Genomic DNA, 26,119 nt, shown 5'->3' with positions numbered 1-26,119 from the left:
CGCCCTACACCGGGAGGATGCGGCCCCAGGCTCACCGAGAGGCGTCTCTTCCATCAGGGATTTGCCGTTCAGGTCAGCCCCGTGTGCCACGAGCAGCTCCACCAGGTGCACCTGTGGGCCGGCGAGCCCGGGCTGGTGAAGCCTGCGGAGCCGCGGAGCCTGCCCGGCCCCACCGCCCCGCAGGCGCTCACCTGGCCCCAGTAGGCCGCTGCGTGCAGTGGCTCCCAGCCGTCGCGGTCCTTGGTGCTCAGGCTGGCCCCGTGTTCCAGCAGCAGGGCAGCCGCCTCGCCGAACCCGTTGGCCGCGGCGATGTGTAGCTGCAGGCAAACCGCCGGCCCCTGAGTCCCGGCCCTGGTTCGGCCTGCAGCAGCCTCCCCTGCCTGCGTCCCGCGCGGCCCCGTCCTCACCAGCGTGGCGCCGTGGTCCCGGGGGGCATTGAGGTCTGCCCCCTCCTGCAGCAGGCTCCGGATGTCCTCCAGCACATGCAGCTCGGGCAAGGCCCGGGCCCGCTCGATGCTGTCCTGGGTGATGCCTGCGGGGCAGCAGGCTCAGGGCTCCACCCCCAGCACACCCCCCGCCGCACCCCGCGCCCTGCTGCCCCGGCAGGCGGGCAGGGGTGCACTCACCACGGCTGGCCATGGCCGTCTCCAGGCAGTCCAGTGTCTGCTCGTCCTCACACAGGTCATAGGGCATGTTCCCGTCCGTGTTGACTGCCAGGAGGTCGGCACCACTGCGGGAAGGGTGGATGGGGCGCTGGTCACAGGGCCCTTCTCCCCCAGCGGAGGCCCCCAGGACCCTCTCAGAGGCCTTCCACCTAGGGCTGCCTCAGAGGGGCCCAGGCCTCACCTGCCGCAGTGAGAGGCGGCCCCTTGGCCCTGGGTGCTGTCCTGGGGCCAGGTGGGCTGTCCTGCAGTCTCCACCATGTCTGATTTTTCAGGTTCCTGGCACCCCTCTGCCCCCATGAACGTGTACAGTGGGCCCACTTGCCACGAGGGGGTGCCAAGACTCTGGGGGCCCGAGGCAGCAGAAGGTGGTGGGGAGAGAGCCTGGGTGTCAGGAGAGCACTGCGGGGAGCTGAAGGGGCCCGAAACACAAGGCTGGATGCCCACTGTGGAGGAGCACGGAGTGGGGCTAGGGGCCGCCTGTGCGCCCCCCCTTGCTGCCCCGTGACGCTGCGCACCCAGCCCGTCCCACTCCAAGGCATCTGTGTGCAAACGGGAGCCACCGGCATCCACCCCCACACCCGCCAGTGTTGCCCAGACTGCTCCACGGCCAGCCAGCGGGGGACTCCTGGGTCCTGGTGAAGCTGACTACCCTCTCCATTCACCAAGGCGGGTGTTCAGGAGCACAGCCCTGCTCTGCCCTCCTGTTAACGGCCCCACCTGTGTCCAGGTATCCCCTCTTGCCAATTTCTCCCTTGTGGCTCTGACCAGAATGGCATTTCTCTATGCAGACCCTGGGAAGGCCAGGAGACCAGAGCAGGTCAAGGCCTGTCCTCAAGGAGTTCCACGCTCTTCGTGGTGTGAGCAGCCTGGCAGGCAGAGGACCACACTGCCCTGCATACGTGCTAGTTCCCTTGGGGTGGCAGCATCCGTGGTCTCGGCCCAGGTCCCGCTCTGCATGCCAGGGTGCGGCAGGGTAAGCAAAGGTCAGTGGGAACACGAGAGGCCAGGGTCCAGGCACACTTTTCCACAGAGATGAGATGCCTGGGCGGTGTCTCCAGATGAACTACCCACTGCGAGGAAGGTCCTGCCTGGCCCTGGCCCAGCTGCAGCCCCTCCCTGATAGAGACGCCCACTCCAGCCACACCTCCTCCCAGCGGGCCCTACCCAGCAATGAGCAGCTCCACCAGGTGCAGGTGGCCACAGGTGGCCGCGGCGTGCAAGGGTGTCCAGCACTCACTGTCACGGGCATTGACCTTGGCCCCAGCCTCCAGGAGCTGCTGCACCATCTCCCGGAAGTCATCGATGCAGCTCTGCAAAGCACGTGGCCTGAGTGCCCGAGCCGCAGGCCGGGGCCCCGTCCTCTCCTCGCACCCTCAGCGAGGCTGACCTGATGCAGGGCGGTCAGGCCGTCCTCATTGGCCAGGTCAGGGCTGACCCCACTCTCGAGGAACTGGCGGACTGCAGAGAGGAGGGGGGCGCGTTCAGGGCACGGGAGTCCCACCACAGGCCAGCGCCATCCTGCTCAGGTCCCTGCACCTGGGGTACCTGGGCTGATGGCTGTGCGTAGCTGGGAGAGCAGAGGACGGGGAGAGAAGCAGTGGTACAGGTGGCAGGAGGGACACCAGAGCCCAGGCCGAGGGCTCAGGAGTTGGGCCCCTAAGTGGGGTACAGACAGCAGCACTCTGCCTCTACCCTCCAGCAGGGTGCCCTCCTGAGTCATGGCACTAGGGCCCTCCTGTGTGACAGTCACCTCCACTGTCGTCCCCCGGACCTGGGTGCTGGCACCTTCTGTCAGCCACACACACACACACTCACACACACACACACACACACACACACACACAGCCCCCCACCCCTGCACCGCTGCAGCCAAGAGTGTGGGCCCAAGGTGCCCAGGCCTGGCCCTCCCTGGCTGCACCCTCCCCGCAGCTCCCATGCACCGGCCTGGGGCACACCCTGCCCCTCCTTGCCCTCTGCACCCCAGCTTCTACGGCAGAGGCCTCTGCCCTGGAGGGAGGCAGAAAGCGCCCTCGGCAGCCTCCCAGGAGAGCAGAGGGGCTGTGAGCATGTGGGCACAGGAAAGGAACAGGAAGCCTGCCCAAAGTTCAGGCCTGTCGTCTGGGAAGGTTCTGATGGGAAAAAGGGAGAACTCAGAGGCAGAGCCAGGGGTAGGCATTGAGGGGGCCAGGCCGTACGGGGAGCCCCGCTCCCCGTGCTCTAACCTGCCCAGGTGGGCTCCACCGTACTCCTGTATGGAGGCTCAGGACCCAGGCAAGCAGGTGTCCAGAGCAAAGCCCAGCGCCCCGGCAAGAGGCGGCGAAGACTGGGCGGCTCCCAGCCCACCCAGGGCCCCCGCCCACCCCCTCAGGCCTCACCTTCACTGCAGGAGCCTCCGCAGGCTGGCCTGTGAGGGCTACCCTGGGGCTCCCACCACTTGGGGTCTGTGGCTAAGGACGCTGGGCCTCACCCTTGGCGGACCTCTCGAGGCCTGCACCGGGGGACAGGGACAAGGCTGCCTGCCGTGCATGGCTGGCCCACACTCGCCTTCCTCCAGGTCATTCCGGGCAGCCGCCTCCAGAAGGGCAACGCTGGGGGGGAAGAGGACCCGCTTCTGTGGCCGGCCGCCGGCCGCCTCCTTCTGTGACTGCGTCCGCTGGCTCCTCCTGCCATGGGCCTCCTTCTCGGCCTGGGCCCACATCTTCACCTGCTGGGCACGTCGCTTCTGGGCGTGCTTCAGCCGCTCCTGTGTGCTCATCCTGCCCACCGTGGGCATCTCTGCCAGCAGCTCCAGGTGCTCGGCCATGGCGGGGGCTGCCTGCCAGGGGGGCTGCTGGGGGCACCGGACGGGGAAGCACGGGGGCCAGGCTGGGCCTGCGAGGCGGGGCAGCTGGCTGGACTGGCGCCCTGGGGGGCATCCCCTCTCTAAGGCTCAGTGTCCTCTGCCCCTGGCAAGGCTGGGTCAGGAGGCACCCCGCTGTGACCAGACCCGGGCAGCCATGAGGGGCCCAGGCCCCAGGCAGAAAGGGCAGCAAGGGAGGGCGCCTGCAGCCGGCCTCCCAGGGCCCTGGCACCTTGGCTGCTCGATGGACAAGGCCTCCCTCCCTCGTGGGGTCAGGGTGCCCACCCTGTGGGAAGCAGTCCTGGACCCGGCCAGCCTCAGTTCAGGGTCTGAAGCTAATGACCCAGATAGCGAAGTTGCAGCTCCCTGACGCCTTGCCAAGGGGAAGAGGAGGCCAGGGCAAGGGGCAGAGGCCCCTGGGAGCCCTAAAAGCCCCTCTCACCTAATAGGCCTTAGGGGACGAGGTGGGGTCTAGGAGCAGCCATGGCCGGGGACTTCCCTCCCCACGCCCCCAGCCTTCTGGGGTCAGTGCTAACGAGGAGGTGTGGCCACAGGGGGCCTGGGCGGGCGTGTGTCCAGAGTCCCAGGGTCTGGCCCCCAGCCGAGGCTCTCTAAGTGGCCAGGGCACCGAGGGTACAGCGGGCCTGGCAACTGTGTCTTCAGGAAGGCGTCCCCTTCGGAGGAGCCGGCGGCCCAGCTGTGTATGGCAGGCGCTCCCGCTGGCCTGAGAGGAGGAAGCAGGAAGCGCGTCAAGGCCAGACGGCGGCAACGGCTCCACCCGGAGCCCCGCCCTGTGTGAGGGCGAGCCCTGCCCGGGAGATCCCGGCAGAGGGGAGGGGGCTGGCAGTGCCCGCAGCCTGGCCCACACGCTCGCGGTTTCCAGCAAGGGCCCTGCAGGCTGTGCGGCTGAGAGAGGGGCGCAGGGCCGGCACTGCCAGCTCGCTGCGGCCTTCCTGAGAGGCGGCCCCTCGAGGCCTCCGGCTCAGCCCTTGCCCCGCAGCGCCCCTGACCTGTGCGCCCTGGGCCGGGCCGGGCTGGCCAAGGTCACCTTCTCCTTGGGCTCTCCCGGACTCCCCGAGCGCTGTGCGGCCTAGGCCTTCCCGAGGGCGGGCCCTGCCGCCTGGACACCGGGCCGCCCGCTGCTCCGCCACAGCTGTGAAGGGCGGAGGGCCTGGCCTGGCGTGCCCAGCACCCCAGCTCCTCAACACCCGAGTCTGGGCCTCTTCCTCGCCGGGCTTTCTGTTTCTAGCTCAGGCCACTCGGTGCTTTGCTTCCCTCTGCCATCCTGGGCGGCGGTCCAAGCCCTAGTCGTGTGAACGCAGGCGCAGGTGGCCTGCCTGACAGACAGGTGGGCCGGCAGCTGGGCTGGGGCACAGCCCCACAGTCCCCACCATGGCCCGTCCTGCCCAGCACGCCCGGTGTGCTCACTAGGCATGGTCCCAGGACACTCCTCGGGAGGCCATGGCCATGCTCCACCTAGAAGGTACCCACCTGCAGCTCAGCCTGCCCACTGGGAGTCCCCATTCCCACTCGGCCAGACCTTGTGGCCATCTAGAGACTGACCCAGGCTTCTTCTGGCCAGACTTGTACTCAGGGGTCTCAGTGAGTGCCCCCTTCTTTCTGGAGGGGAACTGTCCTGGGCCAGATCAAGTGAGGTCAGGTCCCTCCTGCCCCGGGACCCCCAGTGTGTTGGGAGCCTCGCATTACAGCTCTGCCTCGCCCTGGACTCTGCTGGCACTCCAGCTATCCGCTCTGCGAGCCAGGCCTCAGAGGCTACCTGGGGACAGGAAAGAGCCCTCCAGGCGGACAGCCCCCAGCTGGCCACCTCTACAGATGAGCTGCCTAGACGCCCTGCCTGGATCCCCCAAGTCCCACCTCTGCCCTGAGACACCCCTTCTCCACCGAGACAGGCAGGAGGCCTGCGGGCACCGTGGCAACTCCCCACCCATTAGGCTGGGGGTGGATCCCAGACCAAACCCAAGGCATGGCAGGGCTTTCACTGGCTCTGTAAGACTCTCCCTCCCTGCTGGCCACTCACAGGCAGCCTCAGGTTCCCCTGGAGGGAGCTGGGACCCCCTCCAGCCCACACATGGGATCTTCACCTGTCTGGGGTAGGTCTCTGAAGAGCCTGCCCCAAGAGACGCGGGAAGGAGGAGCAACGCACTCTGCCCAGGGCCACCCCCGACCCCGTCACAGAGGATGCTGCCCCCACCTGTCCACGAGGGAGGAGGTTCCCTGCAGGCCAAGGCTCCACGGCAGAGCAGGCTCACAGGGCCTCAGCGACAGTCTTCTCCAAGTGGGCGCCAACATCAGAGCCACAGCCCGATTTTGTTAAGTTTGACAAGATTTAGGAGATGTCATCTACCCCATCATTTTATGGAAGAAAAGAGATTCTGACGCCCGCGTCCTACAGAAATTCCCCTAGAGGGGACTTCCCTGATGGCCCAGTGGTTAGGACTGCATGGTTCCACTGCAGGGGTTCAATTCCCTCGTCAGGGAGCTAAGACCCCTGCATGCGGGGGAGCAGGGTAGGGGGCAGAAAACAACCTAAAATAGAGTAACCACCAGCTTTTCAAATTGAACAGATGTTGTGTTTTCTAGCTGTTGTTTTCTTATTTTGAAGGCCACCCATGAAAATACATGTGGGGCAGGATCTGAAGCCTCACCCAGGCCCACCCCTGTGCCCCAGGCAGCACGGGGCTCAGGATAGAGACCTGCTCCCTGTGGGCCCCCAACGGCCCGGGCACTGCACACTGGAGACTCTGGTCTCCTGCTGGGCTACAGCAGCTCAACCGGGTCCTCAGCCCCCTACTCTGGGGGCCCCACCTGCCTGAAGCCCCAGGTCCCCTCTGGGCCCCTTTAGCAGCACTCCTTGCTGGAAGCTGCCTGAGGACAGTCTGCATGTGACCTTGGGTGGGTCCTTGGGCCGCTGGACTGCCTCCTCTGAGAGAAAGGTGACCCCAGGGAGTGTCAGGACCCCGCTGCAGTGGGCGCCCATCCTGGAACAGTCTCCATGGTGGGCAGCACAGTGCCCAGCCCCGGCCCCCCCAGGCTGAGTCTGAGCTCTCCGTCTGTCCCCCCTCCTCAAGCCCCACTCTTCCGCCTCCTCCCAGCCACGCAGTCCAGGAACGGTACCCCCAGGCTGCAAGACTCACCCCTCAGCTGAGCCACAAAGGCCAGGACAGCTCAGTGGAGTCCCAACAACTGACCACCGCACCACACCCAGGCCAAGGGGGCCAAGCAGGGCGGCTGCCGCCTCAGTCCACAAATCCTGCCCCAAGCCTCCCTGGAATGTCAAACAGAGATAATCTGGACGATTTTTCCACTTCTCAGCTCCATGCCTGGGGCGCTGCATGGGAGTGTGGGGCTGAGGTGGGAGGAGCCTTCTGGAAGGACAGTGGCCACTGCCCCTCATCCTCTGAGCCCACGGCACTGGACTATGTCCAGAGTCTGTGGAGAGTACCCCTGACACCCGGCTTATGGGCCCCAGCCCAGGCCCTCGGTGTGGACAGACACAGACACACGCTGGCCTGAGTGTCTCAGCGGCTCCTCCCCAACCACAGTCCCAGCCCTGCACCGGCAGGTCCCCGTCATTATCTCCATCTCCCACCTGGGGAACTGAGGCCTAAACCCGTGGGGCCCTGCTGACGACGCCACCGTCCTGCCTCTCATGCCCACTTCCCAGCATCTGTGAGAATCAGGGACAGTGTAGCAAGAGCCCAGAGCCTTTGAGGGTCGGGAAGTGTCCCTTCACTCGCCCAGGGACAGGGAGGCTGTGCTTTGCTCAGAGAGAGGAAAGGAGAGATGAAGGGGCGGGGGAGGGGGAGTGGGGTGCCCACCTCCCCTCAGGTTCTGGGGGCTTCGCATCCCTGTCCTGCTTAAGGGTTGCTGGAGCTGGTTTTCCTTGTGGCTTTATCTACGACAGCAGAAGATGGGGAGTGACCAGCTGCTCCTCACTCTGGGAAGAGCAAAGTGTGTGTCGCCATCCTGCAGAGTCACACACACAGACGTGCCCGTCAGCAGGTGAGGGCATGTAAATGTCATGGGCGAGGGGCTGGGGCTTGGTTGCCGAAACCCCGAGGCAGAGCTGACCGCGCTGTGTTGCAGGCGGGGCGTCTGTTTGCTCGGGGACCACAAGTAGCTGGGCTTCATCCCTGGCTGACCCCCTGCCCCATCCCCTCACCCTTCCGCCCCAGCCCGGCTCACCTGGGAAGCCTCCCATCCCCGCTGCATATCTGGCCGCCGCGGGCACAAGTCCACCAAGGGCACCGTTCGTCCCGCAAAGGACCAGCCAGCTGGGGGCCCACCTGGTCCATGCCCAGAGCCACGTGCTGGGACCTCGGGTGGGGACCTGCTCAAGGAGGGAACCCGACGCCCCAAGGGCAGGGTCTGGCTCACAACAGGCACTCTGCCAGTGGTCTGGCCATGCTGTCCCCAGCCCTGCCCCACGAGCCTGGCCTGGGGGTGTCCTAGGGTCAGCGCACAAGGAAAACTGGCCTGCCCTTGGAGCAGGCGCAGGACGTGCGCTGGTGGGGAGGAGGGCTCACCTGACGGGCCCAGGGAGGGGTCGGGGGCACCGCCAGCAGCAGCGGGGCGGGCTGGGCTGGGGGCACTGGGAGGCGTGCGCAGCAAGGACGGAGAGGCCAGGAGCCAAGCAGCTGGGTGGGTGGGCGGCGGGCTCCTCCTCGCACTGGTGCGGGACCCATGGAGGAGCCGACCTGGGGGTGCGGCCAGGGCAGCTGTCCCCAGGGGCACTCACCTGCCTCCGGCAGGCCTGTTCTAGAACGTTCTAGAAGCTAATTCCACAGCACTACCATCAGGCCCCTCACTGCAGCAGCCTTTACGTCCTACACGTCTATCAAAGGGTCATTAAGTAAGGCCCTAAGGGGCTTATGAGGAAGCCTCCTGTGCACCCTCGTGAGAAGGTCACTAAGAAACTGTTCAGCGAAGGAAAAAAGGTGCAAGATCTGTACACGATAAGCAACTTCTGTGTGAGCACACACGTAAACCGGTATCAGAAACACAGGACAGGAGAGAAGCAACGGGAAGGGCCTCAGGCGGGGCGGGGTGGGGGTGCAGGCGGGCAGCACCAGAGCTTTGGGTCACTCCTGTTGTTTCGATTTTGAGCCACGTGAAGGTAAACCTCTTTGGAACAACATTTAGTGCTCTGTTCAGGGAGGGCAGGTGTGAGCACACCTGTCAGGTATCGGGTGCGGCCTCGGGGGGCGGGGACTAACAGGACCAGCCCGTGCCAGGGTCAGCAGAGGAGCTGGCCTCAGCCTGGGCCCGGGGAGCCCAGAGGCTTCCAGACAAATGAGTGATGTGATCAGATCTGGGGGGTGGGGGGACCTGGCAGGAGAGACGATGGGACCCACACACACCCCCGGCAGTGGCGGACAGGAGAGGAGCCACAGCCGGAGGGCAGGACAGGCTGCCTGATGCGAGGGAAGCTCCAGCGAGGGGCAGACGGAGGACGGAGGGCCCTGAGAAGCGGGCCCGAGCAGTGTCCACGTGAGCAGGGGCCAGGACGCCCAGGAGAGAGTACGTGGAAGTGAGTGGTCAGCAGAGGCACAGACGGGAGAACTGAGCGGGGGCCTCAGGGAAGGCCTGCTCCAGTGGGCGGCAGGGCGGGACGCCACCTCTCTCCTCACACCAGAACCAATCCAGAGGTGTCACTGACACAGCCGTAGGAAAAATAAAGCCACAGGAGTGCCAGCAGTAAGAAGGCAAGACCGTCTGTGTGACCCCAGCAAAGGGCAAAGAAAGCCTTTCTAAGCTTGACACAAAACCCAGAAACCAAAAAGAAAACTGACACATCCGACTGCACTAGATTTGTTAGATGCCTGCACTGCAAAAACAAACACTTCAAAACGGAACCTATGAAATCAAAGGACAAACGGTCAGCGGAGCAAAAACATTTGCAACAAACAGGACAAAGGGGTCCTCTCGTCGATCATGACGGCCGCACACAGGGACAGAGCACGGATCCCCCTGGAAACATCCAGATAGATACTCAACTCCCTAATAATCAACACATGCAAACTGGAAGTAGGACATGAGCGTGGACAGCACCCGCAGCTGGACCACAAAGGCTGAGAGCGCCAGCCCTAAAGGATGCGCCTGAGTGACTAATCAAGCGTAGAAAGCCTCGGACCTGCTCAGCCAAGGGGCTGCCCTGCAGGCACACAGGTGGTCTCCTCCCTGCGGCCCAGCAGCAGTCCCCGAGGCGGAGGAGCAGTGGGCTCGGATGTGGTAGGGGCCCCACCTCCTGAGAGTCTCAGACGACGTGTGCGGGAGGCGAGAGAGGCTTCGTGAGAGAGGCTTCGTGAGAGACGTGGCACAGAGGAGGGGTCTCCTGACCCTGCTCTCCGCCCCCCAGTCCTGACACCCTCCCCCGGGGCCAGGCTCCGCATCCCCCCACGCCCTCAGCCCCATCACTCAGCCTTTGATCTCCCCCAGACCGCGGCCCCTCCTCCCTGCTCCCTTCCCGCCAGCCTTCTCCGGGGCTGCTTTTTCTCTCCCCCAAATTCATCTAAGATTCAATGCAATCCCAATCAAAATCCCACTGGTTCTATCTGAAATTCACAAACTGATTCTCCATTTAATAGGAAATGCCAAAGGGCAAGAATTGTCAGTACAATCCTAAAAAGAGACAAATCTGAAGTGCTGAGGGATAGAGAAATAGACTGACAGGACAGAACGGAGTCCAGAAACAGTTACACATGCACAGACATTCAATTTACGACACTGCAGAGCAGCAGAAAAAGAGTCTTTTCAGTAAATGGCACTGGGACAGTTGAACAGCCACATGTAAAAGCTCACCTTGACCCCCCCCAGGTGACTTGTGCGCCTACACATGAAAGGTGAGACAGCACAGCATCTATGAAGCCTGGACACCAAAAGCACAGCCCATAAATGACAAATTAGGTAGACCTCATAAAAATTTAGACGTTTTGTCCTGCTAAAGACCCTGTGAAGTGGGCCAGAAGACATGCTGTTGCCTGGAGAACATATTTGCAAACCACAAACAGAACAAAGGACTTTTATCCAGTGGACACAGAGAAGTTTCAAAACTCAGCAGTGAGAAAACAGACACTCCAATTAGAAAAGGGGCAAAATGTGAACAGGCATTTCACTAAAGATGCGGATGGCAGCAAAGCCCACGAGAAGATGCGGAACAGCACTAGCCACTGGGAAAACGCAAACGGAAATCACAGTGGCCGTCAGACGGCAAGGACGGGACAAGGACGGGTCTCGCCCAGCGCTGCTAGGGATGGGAGGCGCACAGCCACTCGGAAAACAGTCTGCTGTTTCTTAAAACTAAACATGCATTTATCCTATGACCCTGCAGCTGCACTCTTGGGCATTTATCTCAGAGAATGAACACTTAGGGTTCACACAAAGACCTGTACGTGAATTTCAGAGCAATTTCATGCATAAACTGGAAACGACCCAGATGTCCTTCACTGGGTGAATGGTTAACCACACTCCGGTCCACCCACCCCACAGAACACCCCTCAACGATGAAAAGAGCCCACGATAGACGCACACGGCCGGGATGGATATGGACGGTGCTCTGCTCTTCCCCCAGTCACATCCTGCGTGGCCCGGTCCACCCAGCATTCTCGATGGGGTGGGGGTGGGGTGAGGAAGGAGGTGGCCAGGGCCACATAGGGCAGCCGAGGGTCCTCGACTGTGGTGGTCACACCGTTCGACACAAGTGATCAGATCGCGCACACCCTTGGGTGTACACACACCCTTGGGTGTACGTAAAACTGGTAAAATCTGAAAGGGTCAATGGAGTGCGTCCACGCCTGTGTCCCAGACCAGACTCTGCACCACAGCCATGTGCCCTTGGGGACAGGGGAAGGGTTCGGGGCTTCCCGAACCCTTTCTCCTCAAACTGAAATTTTAAAAGTGTGAAGGGACTTCCCTGGCGGTCCAGTGGTTAAGACTCCGTGCTTCCACTGCAGGGGACACGGGTTCAGGGAACTAAGATCCCCGCAGAGCAGCCAAAAGAAAAAAAATAAAAAGAATGAAAAAGCAAGCCACAGAGTAGGAAATGCGTAACAACAACTGATATAAAAAGAACAACTAAATGGGACTTCCCTGGTGGTCCAGTGGGTAAGACTCCGCGCTCCCAAGGCAGGGGGCCCGGGTTCGATCCCTGGTCGGGGAACTAGATCCCACGTGCCACAACGGAGATCCCGTGTGCGACGACTAAGACCCAGCACAGCCAAAATAAATACACACAATGAGGGGCCCCAGGTCAACAGTCATCAGGGAAATGCACACGTGACCCAAAACACCGGCACCTGCCCGCCCACCCAGGGGGAGACCGAGCATTAGGGAAGGCGCGGGGTGACCGTGACTGTCCCTGCTCACGGGGGTGCCCGTGGACCACACACCTTCCACCAGCCGCCCACTCCAGGCACTGTCCCCAACAGAAACGTGTCCGGGCCCCACACTGGGCCTATATGGGGGACAGCGCTACAGAGGATATTCCCAGGACAGCTGGCCAACTGGGACCTGGGCTGGGGACTCGAGTGCCGCATCCACACCGACACCGATCCCCTGAGGCTTCAGGCTGCACTTGGTCACAGAAGCAGAAGCGTGGACTCAAGAATTAAGGGCGCTAACAGCCTCCCCAGCACCTGGCAACAGACTGGGGAGGGTCAGCGTCGCACAGCCCGCACTTAGCACGCGTCAGGATGCGCTCTGAGACCAGCCCTGGGCCCCTCGGCCGCGCTCTCACCCAGCCGGACACGCTCACAGGTCCTTCCAGACGCACAAGCCTCTCAAAGCCAATGCAGGGCTGGTGTTACGGGTCCCCGGCCGAGGGGCCTCTCCTCCAGGCCCCAGTCTCTCACCGTGCCCCAGCCTGAGCCTCCTGACGGCCCACAGGTCTGGGGAACCCGCCATGAGCAGCCCCTCCTGTGGCCGCGGCCCCCAGCAGCCCCCACAGAGCTCGGCCTCAGGGCTCCCAAGGACCCCTAGGAAGTGCCGCTGCACCGAGAGCGCCCTCAGCACCGGTCACGTCCGTCGTGGCGCAGCAACCCTGACACCACAACTGTCACCGAGGCAGACCTGGGCTGCAGGAGGCCAGCGTCTCCCGCGCCCCCCACCCACCAGCAGCACTCACAGCCCTGCTCCTCCCAGGCTGGCATTCGAGGGAAGGGCGGCAGGTGACCCACACAGCTACCAGGTGTCCTCTTCACGGGCAGGAAGCAGCGGCCGGGCCTAGTGAAGGTTGGTGCAAAGGCCCAGAGGAGCACACCTGGCAGCTGTGAGAACTGGGGAGCAGGTAAGGGCGGGAGTGAGGAGACCCATGGCATGGCTGGACCCTCATCTCAAGGAGGGGCAGTGACAGCACCAGAAGTGAGGCCAGAGTGCCATCCTGGGGCCCCTTCCTCCAGCCCACTCCTGCCCCCAGCCCCCACTGGGTCTTCATCTTTCACAGGGCCTCTACCTGCTGCCCTGCTCCTAGTCGGGGGTCCAGCCCCTCTCCGCACTGCAGCCCCAGGGCATTGAAATCGCAAGGCTCAACCCAGTCGCCCCCGTGCGTGAAACGGTCCTAAGGCCCTGCTGGCCCCATGAAAGGTCCGTGCTTCTTACACAGCCCATGACATCCTAGGCCCAGGGCCTGCGTAGGACCCCAGCCAAGACTCAGCAGCCCTGCCCATCGCCCCACTGTCCATCCAGGCTAGACCTCGTGTCAGTCCTGCATGCCCTGCCTCTCAGGTCTGGAGGAACAGGGGTTCCTGTGCCTGGGATGGGCTCCTACACAGGCTTCCCCAGGGTATTGGGGTGCCCTGTTAAAAACTTTTTATTGTGAAGTGTGATACTGTGAAAATTAATAAACAGAAACCTCATTTAAACTGGAGTCAGGGGAATTCCCTGGCGGTCCAGTGGTTAGGACTCCACACTTCCACTGCAGGGGGCCTGGGCTCGATCCCTGGTCAGGGAACTAAGATCCCGCTAGCCACGGCCAAAAAATAAATAAATAAAAATTAAAAATAAATAAAATAAAATGGAGTCAGGAGGCCAGAAGGGGGAGCTCTCACACCCTGTCACTCCACCTCAGCTGCAGGAGGAAGGAAGATTTTCTCCCCACCCGGCAACAGCTCAGCCAATGAAAAACCAGTAAACTTCAAACTCCCAGTTTCCTCCAATGGACTCTGTTTAGAACAGCCCCGCCCAACTCCCCTTCTCCTCTATAAAAGAGTTTCTTCTCTTCGTTCTCCAGACTTGCCTGTGGTTCCCCATGGATTGCAGGTCCTCAATTGCAATTCTTTGCTCCTCTAAAATAAACCCATTTTCCTGATAAAATAACTGGCTGTTTTAAGTCAACAAGTACAGGGGCTTCCCTGGTGGCGCAGTGGTTGAGAGTCCACCTGCCGATGCAGGGGACACGGGTTCGTGCCCCGGTCTGGGAAGATCCCACATGCTGCGGAGCGGCTGGGCCCGTGAGCCATGGCCGCTGGGCCTGCGCTTCTGGAGGATGTGCTCCGCAACGGGAGAGGCCACGGCAGTGAGAGGCCCGCGTACTGCAAAAAAAAAAACAAGTACAGAAAGTGCAAAAAAACCAATGCACACATAAAATGGAAACACAAAACCACGTGAGCTCCACCCCATGAGGGTGCCAAGCAGCTCCCCAGAGCCCTCCTTCCACTCCCCCTCGCAGTGGTCACCACCTGGCTTCTCTTTACGCCTGCACACCCCCATACACCTTCGGAACAGCAGAGCGCCGTGCTGGCAGGCTGAATGTCCAGGTGGGGCTGGGCCTCATGCTCTGAGCTACCTCACTCCCATCATGTGCGTGGGATCCACCCCTTCTGAGGTATGTGCCCTAGGCTTTCTGCCTTGGGCTGAGTAACAGTCCACTACAGGCCTGTTTACACAGCTCGGGGTACACTTCTGAGGGCCTAGGGCAGCTTGGGTGTGGGCCTGTGAATGACAGGCTGCCGTGAACACCCTGTCCACAGACACTGGTGCACAGCAGCCAACTGCAGGCTATATGACATGAATCAATGGATGCTACAACTACTTTTCAACGTGGTACCAGTTTACAGTCCCAACAGCAATGGAGAAACATTCCAGTTGGTTTATACAAAACATATTCGTTTTGTCACTCTGGTGTGTGGGCCGTGGTATCGCCCTGCAGTCAATTTGCAGTTCCCTGAGAATTAATCAGATGAGACATCTTTCTAAAGACTAGTCTCCTATATTATCTTCTAAAAGTAGCATAGTTTCCATCACATTTAGGTCTATAGTCCACCTGGAGCTAGTGTTTGTGTATAGTGTAAAGTACGGAATCTATAGTGGTTTAAAAATATGCCCACAAATTATTTGACACTCTTCCCTTGAAAAGGTGGAGCCTAATTCCCCTCCCCTTAAATGTGGGCTGCACTTAGTCACTTGCTTATAATGAATACAGAGTGTGGCAGACGTGACAGTGTGACACCCAAGATTAGGATGTGAAAGGCACTGTGACTGAGACATCCCTGCTCTCTCTTTTAGGTCATTCACTCTGGGGGAAGCCAGCCGCCTCCCACTGGGACCAGCAAGGGAGCCAGCTTGGAAGCAGACTCCCCGCCCCAGTCAAGTCTTCAGAAAATGTGTGAGATCCTGAGCCAGAACCATCCAGCTGAGCTGGTCCTGGACTCCTGACCCACAGAGATTGAGATAACAAATGCTGGGTTTTTGTTTGGTTTTTTAAAAAACATTTATTTATTTGGCTGTGCCAGGTCTTCGTTGCGGCATGCAGAATCTTTGTTGCTGCGTGCGGGATCTTTTTTTTTTTTAGTTGCAGCATGTGAACTCTTCATTGTGACACGTGGGATCCAGTTCCCTGACCAGATATTGAACCTGGGCCCCCTGCATTGGGAGCGCAGGGTCTTAGGCACTGGACCATGAGGGAAGTCCCAATAAATGTTGTTTCAAGCTGCTATATTCGGAGGCAATTTGTTACACATCAATAATAACTAGTACAGACTCCAGTTGCATTTTTCTTCCACATTTATACCCAATTGTCCCAGCACCATTTATTTAAAAGCTGCTTCTTGGGATTTCCCTAGTGGCGCAGGGTTAAGAATCCGCCTGCCAATGCAGGGGACGTGGATTCGATCCCTGGTCTGGGAAGATCCCACATGCCGCGGAGCAACTAAGCCCATGCGCCACAACTACCGAGCCTGCGCTCTAGAGCCCACGAGCCACAACTACTGAGCCCACACGCCACAACTGCTGAAGCCCGCGCACCTAGAGCCCGTGCTCCTCAACAAGAGAAGCCACTACAATGAGAAGCCTGCGCACCACAACGAAGAGTAGCCCCCGCTCACCGCAACTACAGAAAGCCCGCGTGCAGCATCGAAGACCCAACGCAACCAAAAATAACCAAAAATTAAATAAATAAATAAATATTTTTGGAAAAAGGTGCTTCTCTCCACACTGTTCTGCAGCACCGCCTTGGTAATAAATTAAGTTCCCATATATGTGTGAACCTGTCTGAGCCTCTTGACTCTGTTCCATCCGTCCTAAGCCTGTGCTACAGTGTCCTCCCCATTGTAGCTTTATAACGAGTCTCCTCTCTGGCTTACTTACTCCTACTCATCTTCTGGCCTCAGTTTCCTTCTTGACCCCTCCCATGAGATCTGTGTCCTTTTTCAGTGATCTCAATACTCCTCAAACTTCCCTCACCAGTAGAACCGTAGGAAATTGAAGCTATTTCAAAGCTGTGACCTACAAAAATGAAATTTCATTTGGCTCCGTTACAACTGCCCAGCTGACAGTCCTGTGAGGAAGGCGGACCCCAAGACGCTGGCACGTTTGTGCACACGGTGCTTGCAGCCCCCTAGGTCCCTGGGCCAGAGCAGGCACTGGAGATCCGTTTGGACCACGTGAGTGAGGGACTGCCAGCAAGGTGTGGCAGCACTGTTGTGGGGGCTGGAGAACCTGGGAGGGCCCCTCCCCAGAAGCCAGGGGCACTCCAAAGCTCCCTTGTCCATTTCCCTTCCCTTTGCCACCCAGCTCTGAAAGAAATCTAATAAACTAACTCACAGCAAGGTGTCAGAAGTCTAGATGGCCAAATGAAAGAAGTTGGGCAGCTGGAGGCATCTGCATTTGAAAAGAGACTCAAAGAGAACTGAGGATAAAAGCCACCCTGGTGGTCCAGTGGTTAGGACTCTGTGCTCTCACTGCCGAGGTCCGGGGTTCAATCCCTGGTCAGGGAACTATGTCCCACAAGCCACGCAGTGCAGCCAAAAACAAACAAAAAAACAAAAAGCCAACCCACGCTCAGCTAGGAGGAGAAAGGACAGGCTTCCAGAGGCCTGAGCACCACACCTTCCTAAAGGCCAGGCCACAGGCTTGATCCCGGCTGCCGCGGTGCTGCACCTTCGGCTTCATGACTCTGATGGGCCAGGACCTCACCGTGTAGACTTGGAAATGAAGGTCTGTCAAGTACAGCAGTGTTAAAACCAAAATAACAAAAGTGGGCTCTGGAGGAGACAGCATTGTGACCCTGGGTTTGCTGATTCGAACCTCAGTCACCCACACACACATCACACACAATGATGCTGGGCCTGGGGCTGGGCATAGGGGGGGGGGGGGGGGGGGGGGGGGGGGCACTGAGGCCACAAAGCTTTAGAAGAAGACCTGTGTGGGGTCCAGATGACCACACTGCGACCTCCACACACCTAGCAGGAGAACTAGAGGGGCATCCAGAAGAGAGCTCATGATCAGTTTACACATTCCTGAGGTCACAGGGAAGAAGGTAGCAGCCCCAGAGCAGAGAGAGGGGCGCTGCGTGGGGGAGGTGTCTGGGAATGACCTGAGGCCAGAAACACACCAGGAGACCGGAAACAGGTAACACAGCGGAATGCTGCGAGCTTGAAGCCCGGTGAAAACACTCTAGGGGTGCAGGAGTTGGGACAACAGGCCCGCAGATGAGGAGACATAGTTTGTGTACAATGCCTGGCTCTGAAGACAGAAAGACTGACATCGTCTCCAACTTCTGCACCACAGGACAGTGAACTAGGGTACAGAACAGAACGTGACGCTGCCGACCATGCAGTGTGGGAGCAAAGGCATATTCCACTTCTGGGTATACAAGCAAAAGAACTGAAATCTGGGACTCAGCTATGGGCACACCAAAGTTCACAGCAGCATTTTTCACCATAGCTAAAGAGCAGAAACAACTCGAATGCCCATCGACAGATGAAGAAACAAACAAAATGTGGTATATACATACAATGGAATATTCAGCCATGCAAAGGAATGAAATTCTGATACATGATACAAATGTATCAGACAAAAGGACATATATTGTATGATTTCCCTTTATATAATAGGTAAATTCAGAGATAGAAAGCAGAATGGTGGTTGCCTGGGGCTGGGGGGAGGGGGAGTAAGGAAGTACTGTTTAATGGACAGATTTTCTGCTTCAGGTAATTAAAACGTTCTGGAAGGGCTTCCCTGGTGGCGCAGTGGTTGAGAGTCCGCCTGCCGATGCAGGGGACACGGGTTCGTGCCCCGGTCCGGGAAGATCCCACATGCCGTGGAGCGGCTGGGCCCGTGAGCCATGGCCGCTGAGTCTACGCGTCCGGAGCCTGTGCTCCACAACGGGAGAGACCACAACAGTGAGAGGCCCCCCGTACCGCAAAAACAAACAAACAAACAAAAACAAACAAACAAAAAAAGAGACCTACATAAATAGATCTGTAGCTTCAATACAATCCCAATCAAAATGCCAGTAAGCCCTTTTGTAGAAATTCTCAAATTTATATAGGACTACATAATATCTTGAAGAGCCAAAATGATCTGAAAAAGAAAAACCAAGTTGGAAAATTAACACTACTTAACCTCAAGGCTTATTATAAAGCTACAATAATCAAATATGTGGGATATTAGCAATAAGATCAATGAATATAAAATAGGGAATCCAGAAATACACCCAAACATACACTGTCGATTGATTTTCAACAAGGCTGTTAAGGTAATACAATGGGGACAGGATGGTCTTCAAAAATGGTGTTGGAATGACTGGATATCCTCAGAAAACAATGATCCTTGACCTCTTGACCATAAGAGAAAGCATAAACCATAAAGGGAAAAAAATGACAAACTGAACTTCATCAAAATTAAAAGTATCTGCTGTTCAAGACCCTGGTAACAAAATTAAACATCGGGACTTCCCTGGTGGTCCAGTGGCTAGGACTCCGTGCTCCCAATGAAGGGGGCGTGGGTTCGATCCCTGGTCAGAGAACTAAATCCCACATGCAGCGACTAAGAGTTCGCATGCTGCAACTAAGACCCAGCACAGCCAAATTGAAGAAAGAGAGAGAGAGAGAAAGGGAGAGAGACAGAAAGGGAGAAGGACAGAAGTAAGGAAAGAAAGAAAATGAAAAGTCAAGCCACAGACTGAGAACATTTTGCAATACATGTGTCTGGCAAAGGACTTGCATCCTAAATACACAAGGAATTCTTAAAGCTTGATGAGACAAACAACCCATTTTTACGGGTAAAAGATTTAGACACATCACAAAAGAAGATACACAAATGGCCAATAAAATAAGGACATGAAAAGATGTGCAACACCATTCATCATTAAGGAAATGCCAACTAAAAAAGGCACAACGAGCTACCTAAACTTTAAAAGAATGACGAGAGGATATGGAACTGGGAATGTAAAATGATACAACCATTTTGGAAAATAGTTTGGTACTTTTTCATAGAGTTAAACACAAATACGCATTTCAACCATCATTTCTATCAACTCAACCCAAGAGAAAGAAAGTATATGTCCACACAAAGACTTGTAGACACAAGTATTCACAGCAGTTTTATTCAAAACAGCCAAAAACTGGAAAGAATCAAAATGTCCATCAACAGGTGTGTGCACAGAGAGTAAACGGTGGTGTATCTATGCGGTGGGTACCAGACATTCGGCAACAAAGACAGAACGGACCACACATACATGCAGCCATGTGAATTTCCAAAACTTCTGGACAAAGAAGTTAGGCACAAAAGTGTTCATTCTGTACGCTTCCATTCATGTGAAATTCTTAAAAAAAAAAAAAAAAGGGGACAGTGAATCTATAAAAACAAAAAGTAGGGACTTCCCTGGTGGCGCAGTGGTTAAGAATCTGCCTGCCAACGCAGGGGACACAGGTTCGAGCCCTGCTCTGGGAAGATCCCACATGCCGCGGAGCAACAAAGCCCATGCGCCACAACTACTGAGCCTGTGCTCTAGAGCCCGCGAGCCACAAATACTGAGCCCGTGAGCCACAACTACTGAAGCCCGTGCACCTAGAGCCCGTGCTCCGCAGCAAGAGAAGCCACCGTAATGAGAAGCCCGCGCACTGCAACAAAGAGCAGCCCCCGCTCGCTGCAACTAGAAGCAGCCCGTGTGCAGCAATGCAGCCAAAAGTAAATAAATAAAATAGACAAATTTATAAAAACAACAACAACAAAAAAAAACACCCCAAAAAGCAGATCAGTGATTGCCTGGGGAAGGGAATGGGGATGATGGAAATGCTCTACATCTGGATTATGGTGGCTTTTACAAGGATGTATACATCTATCAAAACCCACCAAATTATTTTATATAGGTGCCTTTTATTGTAGGTAAACTATACCTCAGTAAAGTTTGATGTAACAAAAAAAAAAGTATACAACCTAAGTTTTCTCCTGGCCTCTAACCCTGAGTGGTCTGGCCCCTCCTGGCCTTGCTGTCCCCTCCCACACCTCTCTCCACTTCCCACTCAGCACCAGACCGCTTCCTGCACCTCAGAAACCTCGGCTCTATACCACAGAGGCTGGGAGCTGAGCTCTGGAACCAGACTCTGGGTCTAAAGTAGCAGCAGCTGAGGGGATTTGTCAAGTTTCCTGACCTCTTTTAAATCAGTTTCCTCATCTGTAAATGGAATAACAGTACTTTCATTTTAAGGGTCTTATGAGGATTCAATGAGTTAGACAACAAAGGCATTTTTTGGTGCCTAGCACAGGAATTGGCAAACTACAGCCCACTGTCTGTTTTTGTATGGCCCATAAGCTAAGAATGGTTTTTACCTTTTTTAATGATTGGGGAAAAAATAAAAAGAATATTTTGTGACACATGAATATTATATGAAATTCAAGTTTCAGGGTCTATCAATAAAGTTTTGTGGAAACAGAGCACATGTACTTACGTATTGTCTGTGGCTACTTTTCCACAAATGGGCAGAATAGTTGCGAAAGGGACCATATGCCCTGCAAAGCCTAAAATACTTACTCTCTGGCCCTTCACAGAAAAGCTTTGCAGACCCCTGATCTACCATCCTCATCATCACTCCTCCTTTGCATCAGCTGTGCCTTCTGTCTGGAAAGTTCTTCCACCAGATCTCAGAATAGCTCTTTCCTTCTTGTAACTCAGATCTCAATTTAAAGTGTATTTTTAAATTTTTATTTATTTATTTATTTTATTTTTGGCTGCATTGGGTCTTTGTTGCTACACGCGGTCTTGTCTCTAGTTGTGTCGAGCCGGGGGCTGCTCTTTGTTGCTGTGCGTGGGCTTTTCATTGTGGTGGCTTCTCTTGCTGCGGAGCACAGGCTCCAGGCGCGCGGGCTCAGTAGTTGTGGCACATGGGCTTAGTTGCTCCGTGGCATGTGGGATCCTACCGGACCAGGGGTCAAACCCGTGTCCTCTGCTTTGGCAGGCAGATTCTTAAATACTGGCCACCAGGGAAGTCCCTCAGATCTCAATATAAATATCAGCTCCTCAGAGGTCTTCTGTGGTTACCTTGTCACTCCTGTCTCTTCACCCTGCTTTCATTTTTGACTCAATTTACTGTTTTCTTCCCTGAACCCGGTGCCTGACTTGCAGGAAGCACCCATAACCACAGGAGCAGATGCATTCCGGGCACTGGGGGACGGTACAGAAGGGGACACAGGAGACGGTGAGCTTGGGACTGAGCCGGCTGAATGGAAAGGACCCCCCTCAGCTGTGTGTGCAGCTGCGTCAGGGTCGGGCTCAGCACTGGGATGCAGAGCCAGCGATGGTGACACATGCATTGCTCACCCACCCGGAGATCAGCCCGGAGGAAACACAGGAGGCCTGTCGGCAACGGCAATGCTCACCGCGGGCCCTGCCAGCGCAGCGAGGGCCATTCCAACCTCCCTGACAGTGGGGAGGGTTCTGCAGGGGCTTCATCTGAGTCCTGGAGGCTCCCAGGGTTCACCTGCAACTACACCACGCTCCTCCTTCCAAAACGGGAGGAGGTTCTAGGGGGTGGGTGGGGGTGAGACTTACAAAGCACGCCACACAAAACCAACACAACAGCAATGGTCAGATCAAAGAATGACCAAGGTCTCGCGCAGTCCTGGCAATCTCTGTTTGTCACAGCCGCCCAGGAAGGAAGCAGTCCAGAACCCGCCGTCCGCCGTCGGGCCTCACCACATTGCCCACACAGGGGTCCTGGCAGTGGAGCCCATGCTCTCCTCCCCGGGACCCTCTCCCCTGGGTGTCTGTGGAACTAGACTTTCCTTCACCTCTCTGTCTTTTTTCTCAATCTGATGTGCTGACAAGACCTTTCCTAAGGCCACAGAACTTGGAAAGGGACAGGGGAGGTATACTCCCTCCCCTCCCCTCCACCACTATTGCAGGAATTCAGAAGGGTGGTGGTCTGACACACACACGGCAAGGTGATCAGGAGTTGGGCAGGGGACGGGGGCTAGTGTGCAAAGACAGGCATGTCATCCTGCAGTCTGTGAGGAAGGATTTCCAGGAGGAGAGGACAAGAATCAGACCTGCGTTTCAGACCCATCCCTTTGGCTCAGGTGAGAAGGGTGAAGTCGAGGAGCTGAGACACAGCCAAGAAGAGCAGCCAGGAGCAAAGGCTACCATCCCGGATGGAACTGAGGAGCCACAGAAGCAGGCTATATGGTAGAAGGGACGGACAGGAGGGCCAGGATCCGGGTTACTGAGGAGGAAGTTCTGGGGCGCTGGAGGTGAGGGAAGACACTGCCACCCAGACATCCTGCTTTAGTGAACAGGTGGACCATGGCAGAGGCACTGGGGTGGGGCACTCTTGGGGCACAGATGGTGTGCTGGGTCACCAGAGGTTCATCCGAGACTGAGGTTCCAAAACTGCACACAGTGGAGGCAAACTGTTGATAGACACCAGAGGTTCAAAATCCCTAGAACACAGACCCCAACGCAGAGCCCATAGATACGAGAGCCCCCTCGCTAGGTGCCTGACAGCCCAGGCAACCTTCTGGGGAGGGCAGAGTCCAGGCACAGACTAAGTAGGTAAGGGATGAGGCCAGTGGAGAGCCCACAGGAAGGGAGGACAGACCTGCTGACGCTGCCCCATTCCAGCTCTGAGTAAGAGCTGATGGGGCAGGAGAGGCGGGGTACGGGAGCTGGCTGCTCAGAGCGCCACACACCCACCAGGCAAGGACCCCAGCGCCAGCCCCGCACAAGATCCTTCAGGGAACCACCAGCCCCTTAGGCAACTCACTCCAGCCTGGGGCTCCCCTTGCCGCCCCTTAAGTGAATGAGGCGGCCCAGCCAGGGCACAGAGGCCCTTTACACCTCTCCCAGGGAGAGCTCCCCAATCCTGGTGGGGAGCAGCTGGGGGAGCAAAGGCAGGGACTGAGAAGAGCAGTGTGGTGCCCCTGCACCTCCACCCCCAAGCTAAGGACCGGGAGGAAAAAGAAGGCCCAGAGGTTTGGGGAGGTCCAGCCTTTCTCCCGCCTCCCCAAACCTGGAATGACTCCGTACACACCTCCCGTCTCCGCACCCACGAAAATTAATCCCACAGTCGCCTCAGCCTCTGCTCCAGGACGGCGAGGGGCCCCAGGCTGGCGTGGATACTCCCTCCCAGGCCCGAGCGCCTCCGCACCAGCACGGCCGGCACTTACCACACAGCAGCTACTATTCCCGCCCGGACACCGATCTGTGAGCTGGAGCCCAGGATCCACCCACAAGTGAGGTCACTTGAACCCCTGGAAGTTTAAGGAACTTGCCCCAGAAAGGCTTCAGTTTCTCCTCTGGCCTAACTCCAAAGCCCAAAAGAAGCCTGGCAAGTCACTTCTCCGCAGGCCTTAATTTCCTCAGCTGACATGGAGGTAACTTTAGCGCTGCCTACCTGACCAACAGGTTGCAAGGCTGCAAACAACTCCACATTTAGCTAAAACGTGAACAGCCTACCGGTGGCCTTCACAGCCTGCCACTCCAGGAGCCTTCCTGACCCTCAGCACCGGCTGCCTGGGCCTCACCCACCTGCGCCCAAGCGGGGCCTGGACAGCCTCCCGCCCGGACCCGGGCCTCCCCGTCTCCCCTCTCCCCCTCCCACCTCCGGCGCCTCCCCTCCCGCCAGCAGGCCCCGGAAGTCCGCGCCTGACCTTCCGCCTCGCGCCAGCAGCCACCGCGCAGTCGATCGGAGCCCGTCTGCGGGTCCGTCAGCCTAGCGCTCCTCCCGGCGCCGCGGGGGCGGGGCCGCACCTTTTTCGGTGCAAACGTCTGTGGTAGGGGCGTCGTCGGCGCGGTGGGGCCCGGTTGGGGCGGGAAGGGCAAGTAGTCAAAAGGTTCCCAGGAGGGTGGTCATCTATTTACGCTGAGCTTTTAAGGAAGGGTCAGAGTTCACTCGACAAAGCAAGGGCATCACTGGTGTAGAGAGGAGCATGCGCAAAGGTGGAAGGACCCGGTGGGAAGAATTGAGGTGGTGGTTTAGGAGGGCGGGGACCCGGTAGGGTGGTACGTGCGGTCAGTGATGAACAGTCAGGACATGAGGAGCCTTGAACGCCAAACCAAGAGCTGGGCTTTATCCTGGAAGCACAGGAGGACCAGTGGAGGAGAGGGGGTGACTTAAGACCTGTTGGAGAAAAAGACCTCTAATGACCGAGTGGAGCTAGGAAGCCATAGGTCGCCTGGTGAGACACAAGGACCCCTCAGCTAGAGTCCTGGAAACAGACAGGAGTTGAGGAGGTGACATAGGGATCCAGAGGAAGCCAGGTGAAGTCTGAAGAAAGAGTCTGAGATAGTGGAGGGAGCCGTGTGGTACCCCACATACATCATCCATCTCAGCTCCAGGCTTCCTCCTCCACTGCACCCATCACTCACCCCTTCCCTCAGCACCTCAGTGAGAGCTGGGCACCCACTGTAGGCTGCAGATTTTCCACCCTCTAAGGGTATAATTGGTGTGTGTGTGGAAGGGGTGCTGCTGCCGCCCAAGAAAACACGAAATCTTAGAGTGAAGCGATAGAAAGTGTCTCCCTGTGCTTCTGTGGCTTTGCTCGGGTCTGGGGTCCTAGTAGCAACACCCCACCACTGCTGGTGTCCCGGGCCAGATAATCCCTTTGCAGACTTGCCCAGTCCTCACTGGGGGGAACCCAGGCTTTGGGTCAGGGTACAGAGCACAGGCCCTGACTGACTTGAGGGGCAGAGCCACAGACTAGATGGCCAGGGAGGAGGTCAGGGGACAGAAGGGTCTGGGACCCAGGAGGACCATGTCTCCGGGCAGCTGCCAAATGCAATTTTCCAGAATCGTACCTTTGGGCCAGGCCCTGTGCCTGCTAAAGCACTCAGAAGCTCTGGCCAGGGCTGACCAAGGGGTGCTGGCCCTGCAGGCCTCCCCAGGCTCAGCCTCCACTCTGTCTCCCAGAGTGCCCCTCCTCTACTCAGGCCTACCCCCCTCCTGCCTGGGGAGCATCTCCCTCCTAGCCTAAGCCACAGGGCATTGGGGCTGCCTGGGAAGCCCTGTGTACCCAGACATAACACACCTGTCCTCACTCCTGCCCAGGGTGATGCCAAGTGGTTCTTGCAGGCTCCCCTGGGCAGGCACCATGGCCCACAGGGCTGTGTCCTCAAGGCCTGGCCCCAAGTGGTAGCCAGTAAACACCTACAGCTATAAGGCCTCTCCTTCCATGCACACCCACCCAGGGGCACTGCCTGAGTGCCCCAGAGGACCAAGTGGCGTCCTCCTCAGGGGACAACCTCCAGAGTATCTGGACCCAGAGGACCAGAAGAGTAGAGAGGCAAACATACTTCCAGGAAGTTCTCTCAAGCCAGGGGGGTCCAGCTTACCCAGGACCAGTGAGGTGCACAGGGCATAATGAGGGACTATTGTTATGGTCAGCTCCCAGGACCCACTGTTGACCAGCACCAAGGAGGGAAGGAAAGTGACCTCCAGGGCCTGGGGAGCCTTCTGGGGCCATGCAGCAGCCTGTGGGAAAATCCCTTGAGTCAACTGTATCCCTCTTTTGTTTCTGAGGTTTCCTCTAGGAAGCCCTCCCAGACCACCCCCCAAGTCCTGCTAGCTGCTTGGCCTTGAACTCTGGGCAGGACCCACCCCTTCTTGGCGGCTCATCTTGGACCAATCACTCCCCCATCTGTTAAATGTGAACCTGGGATCTAGATGGGATAAAGTAACTGTGGGTCATAAGACCCTTCCAAGGGCTTTTCCTTACAGCTCTAGGGGGAGTGCCAAAGGCAGCCCAGGGGTGAGGAATGAGGCCTGGGGGGTGGCCGCCTGCAGCCCCCACTGGAATCTTTCCTGCCCCTCCCTTCCAGATTAACTGAAACCTGCTAATTGTGGCTGCCCTCTGCACGCTCCCCTCCCCCACCGCGTATTTCTAC

At 57.8% G+C, this 26,119-nt stretch overlaps 1 protein-coding gene across 1 annotated transcript in view; it reads right to left on the bottom strand.

The window, feature by feature from the left end:
- The window catches only part of PPP1R16A (protein phosphatase 1 regulatory subunit 16A), a 25,126-nt gene extending 1,140 nt beyond the window's left edge, over nucleotides 1-23,986 (bottom strand). The window contains exons 1-8 of the mRNA XM_024741038.1: nucleotides 23,887-23,986; nucleotides 3,210-4,228; nucleotides 2,053-2,123; nucleotides 1,830-1,975; nucleotides 627-730; nucleotides 408-532; nucleotides 192-317; nucleotides 11-111 (exon numbers count right to left, since the gene is read on the bottom strand). Of these exons, the coding sequence (XP_024596806.1) occupies nucleotides 11-111; nucleotides 192-317; nucleotides 408-532; nucleotides 627-730; nucleotides 1,830-1,975; nucleotides 2,053-2,123; nucleotides 3,210-3,468 (932 nt within the window). The 5' untranslated portion in view covers nucleotides 3,469-4,228; nucleotides 23,887-23,986. The remainder of the gene's footprint in view (nucleotides 1-10; nucleotides 112-191; nucleotides 318-407; nucleotides 533-626; nucleotides 731-1,829; nucleotides 1,976-2,052; nucleotides 2,124-3,209; nucleotides 4,229-23,886) is intronic.
- Nucleotides 23,987-26,119: the final 2,133 nt, after the last annotated feature.

Source organism: Neophocaena asiaeorientalis, unplaced genomic scaffold (assembly GCF_003031525.2).
Source record: "Neophocaena asiaeorientalis asiaeorientalis breed wild unplaced genomic scaffold, Neophocaena_asiaeorientalis_V1.1 scaffold177, whole genome shotgun sequence".
Taxonomy (NCBI): domain Eukaryota; kingdom Metazoa; phylum Chordata; class Mammalia; order Artiodactyla; family Phocoenidae; genus Neophocaena; species Neophocaena asiaeorientalis.
Note: the sequence above shows the minus strand (reverse complement) of the source record. Positions and strands in the feature narration are given on the sequence as shown.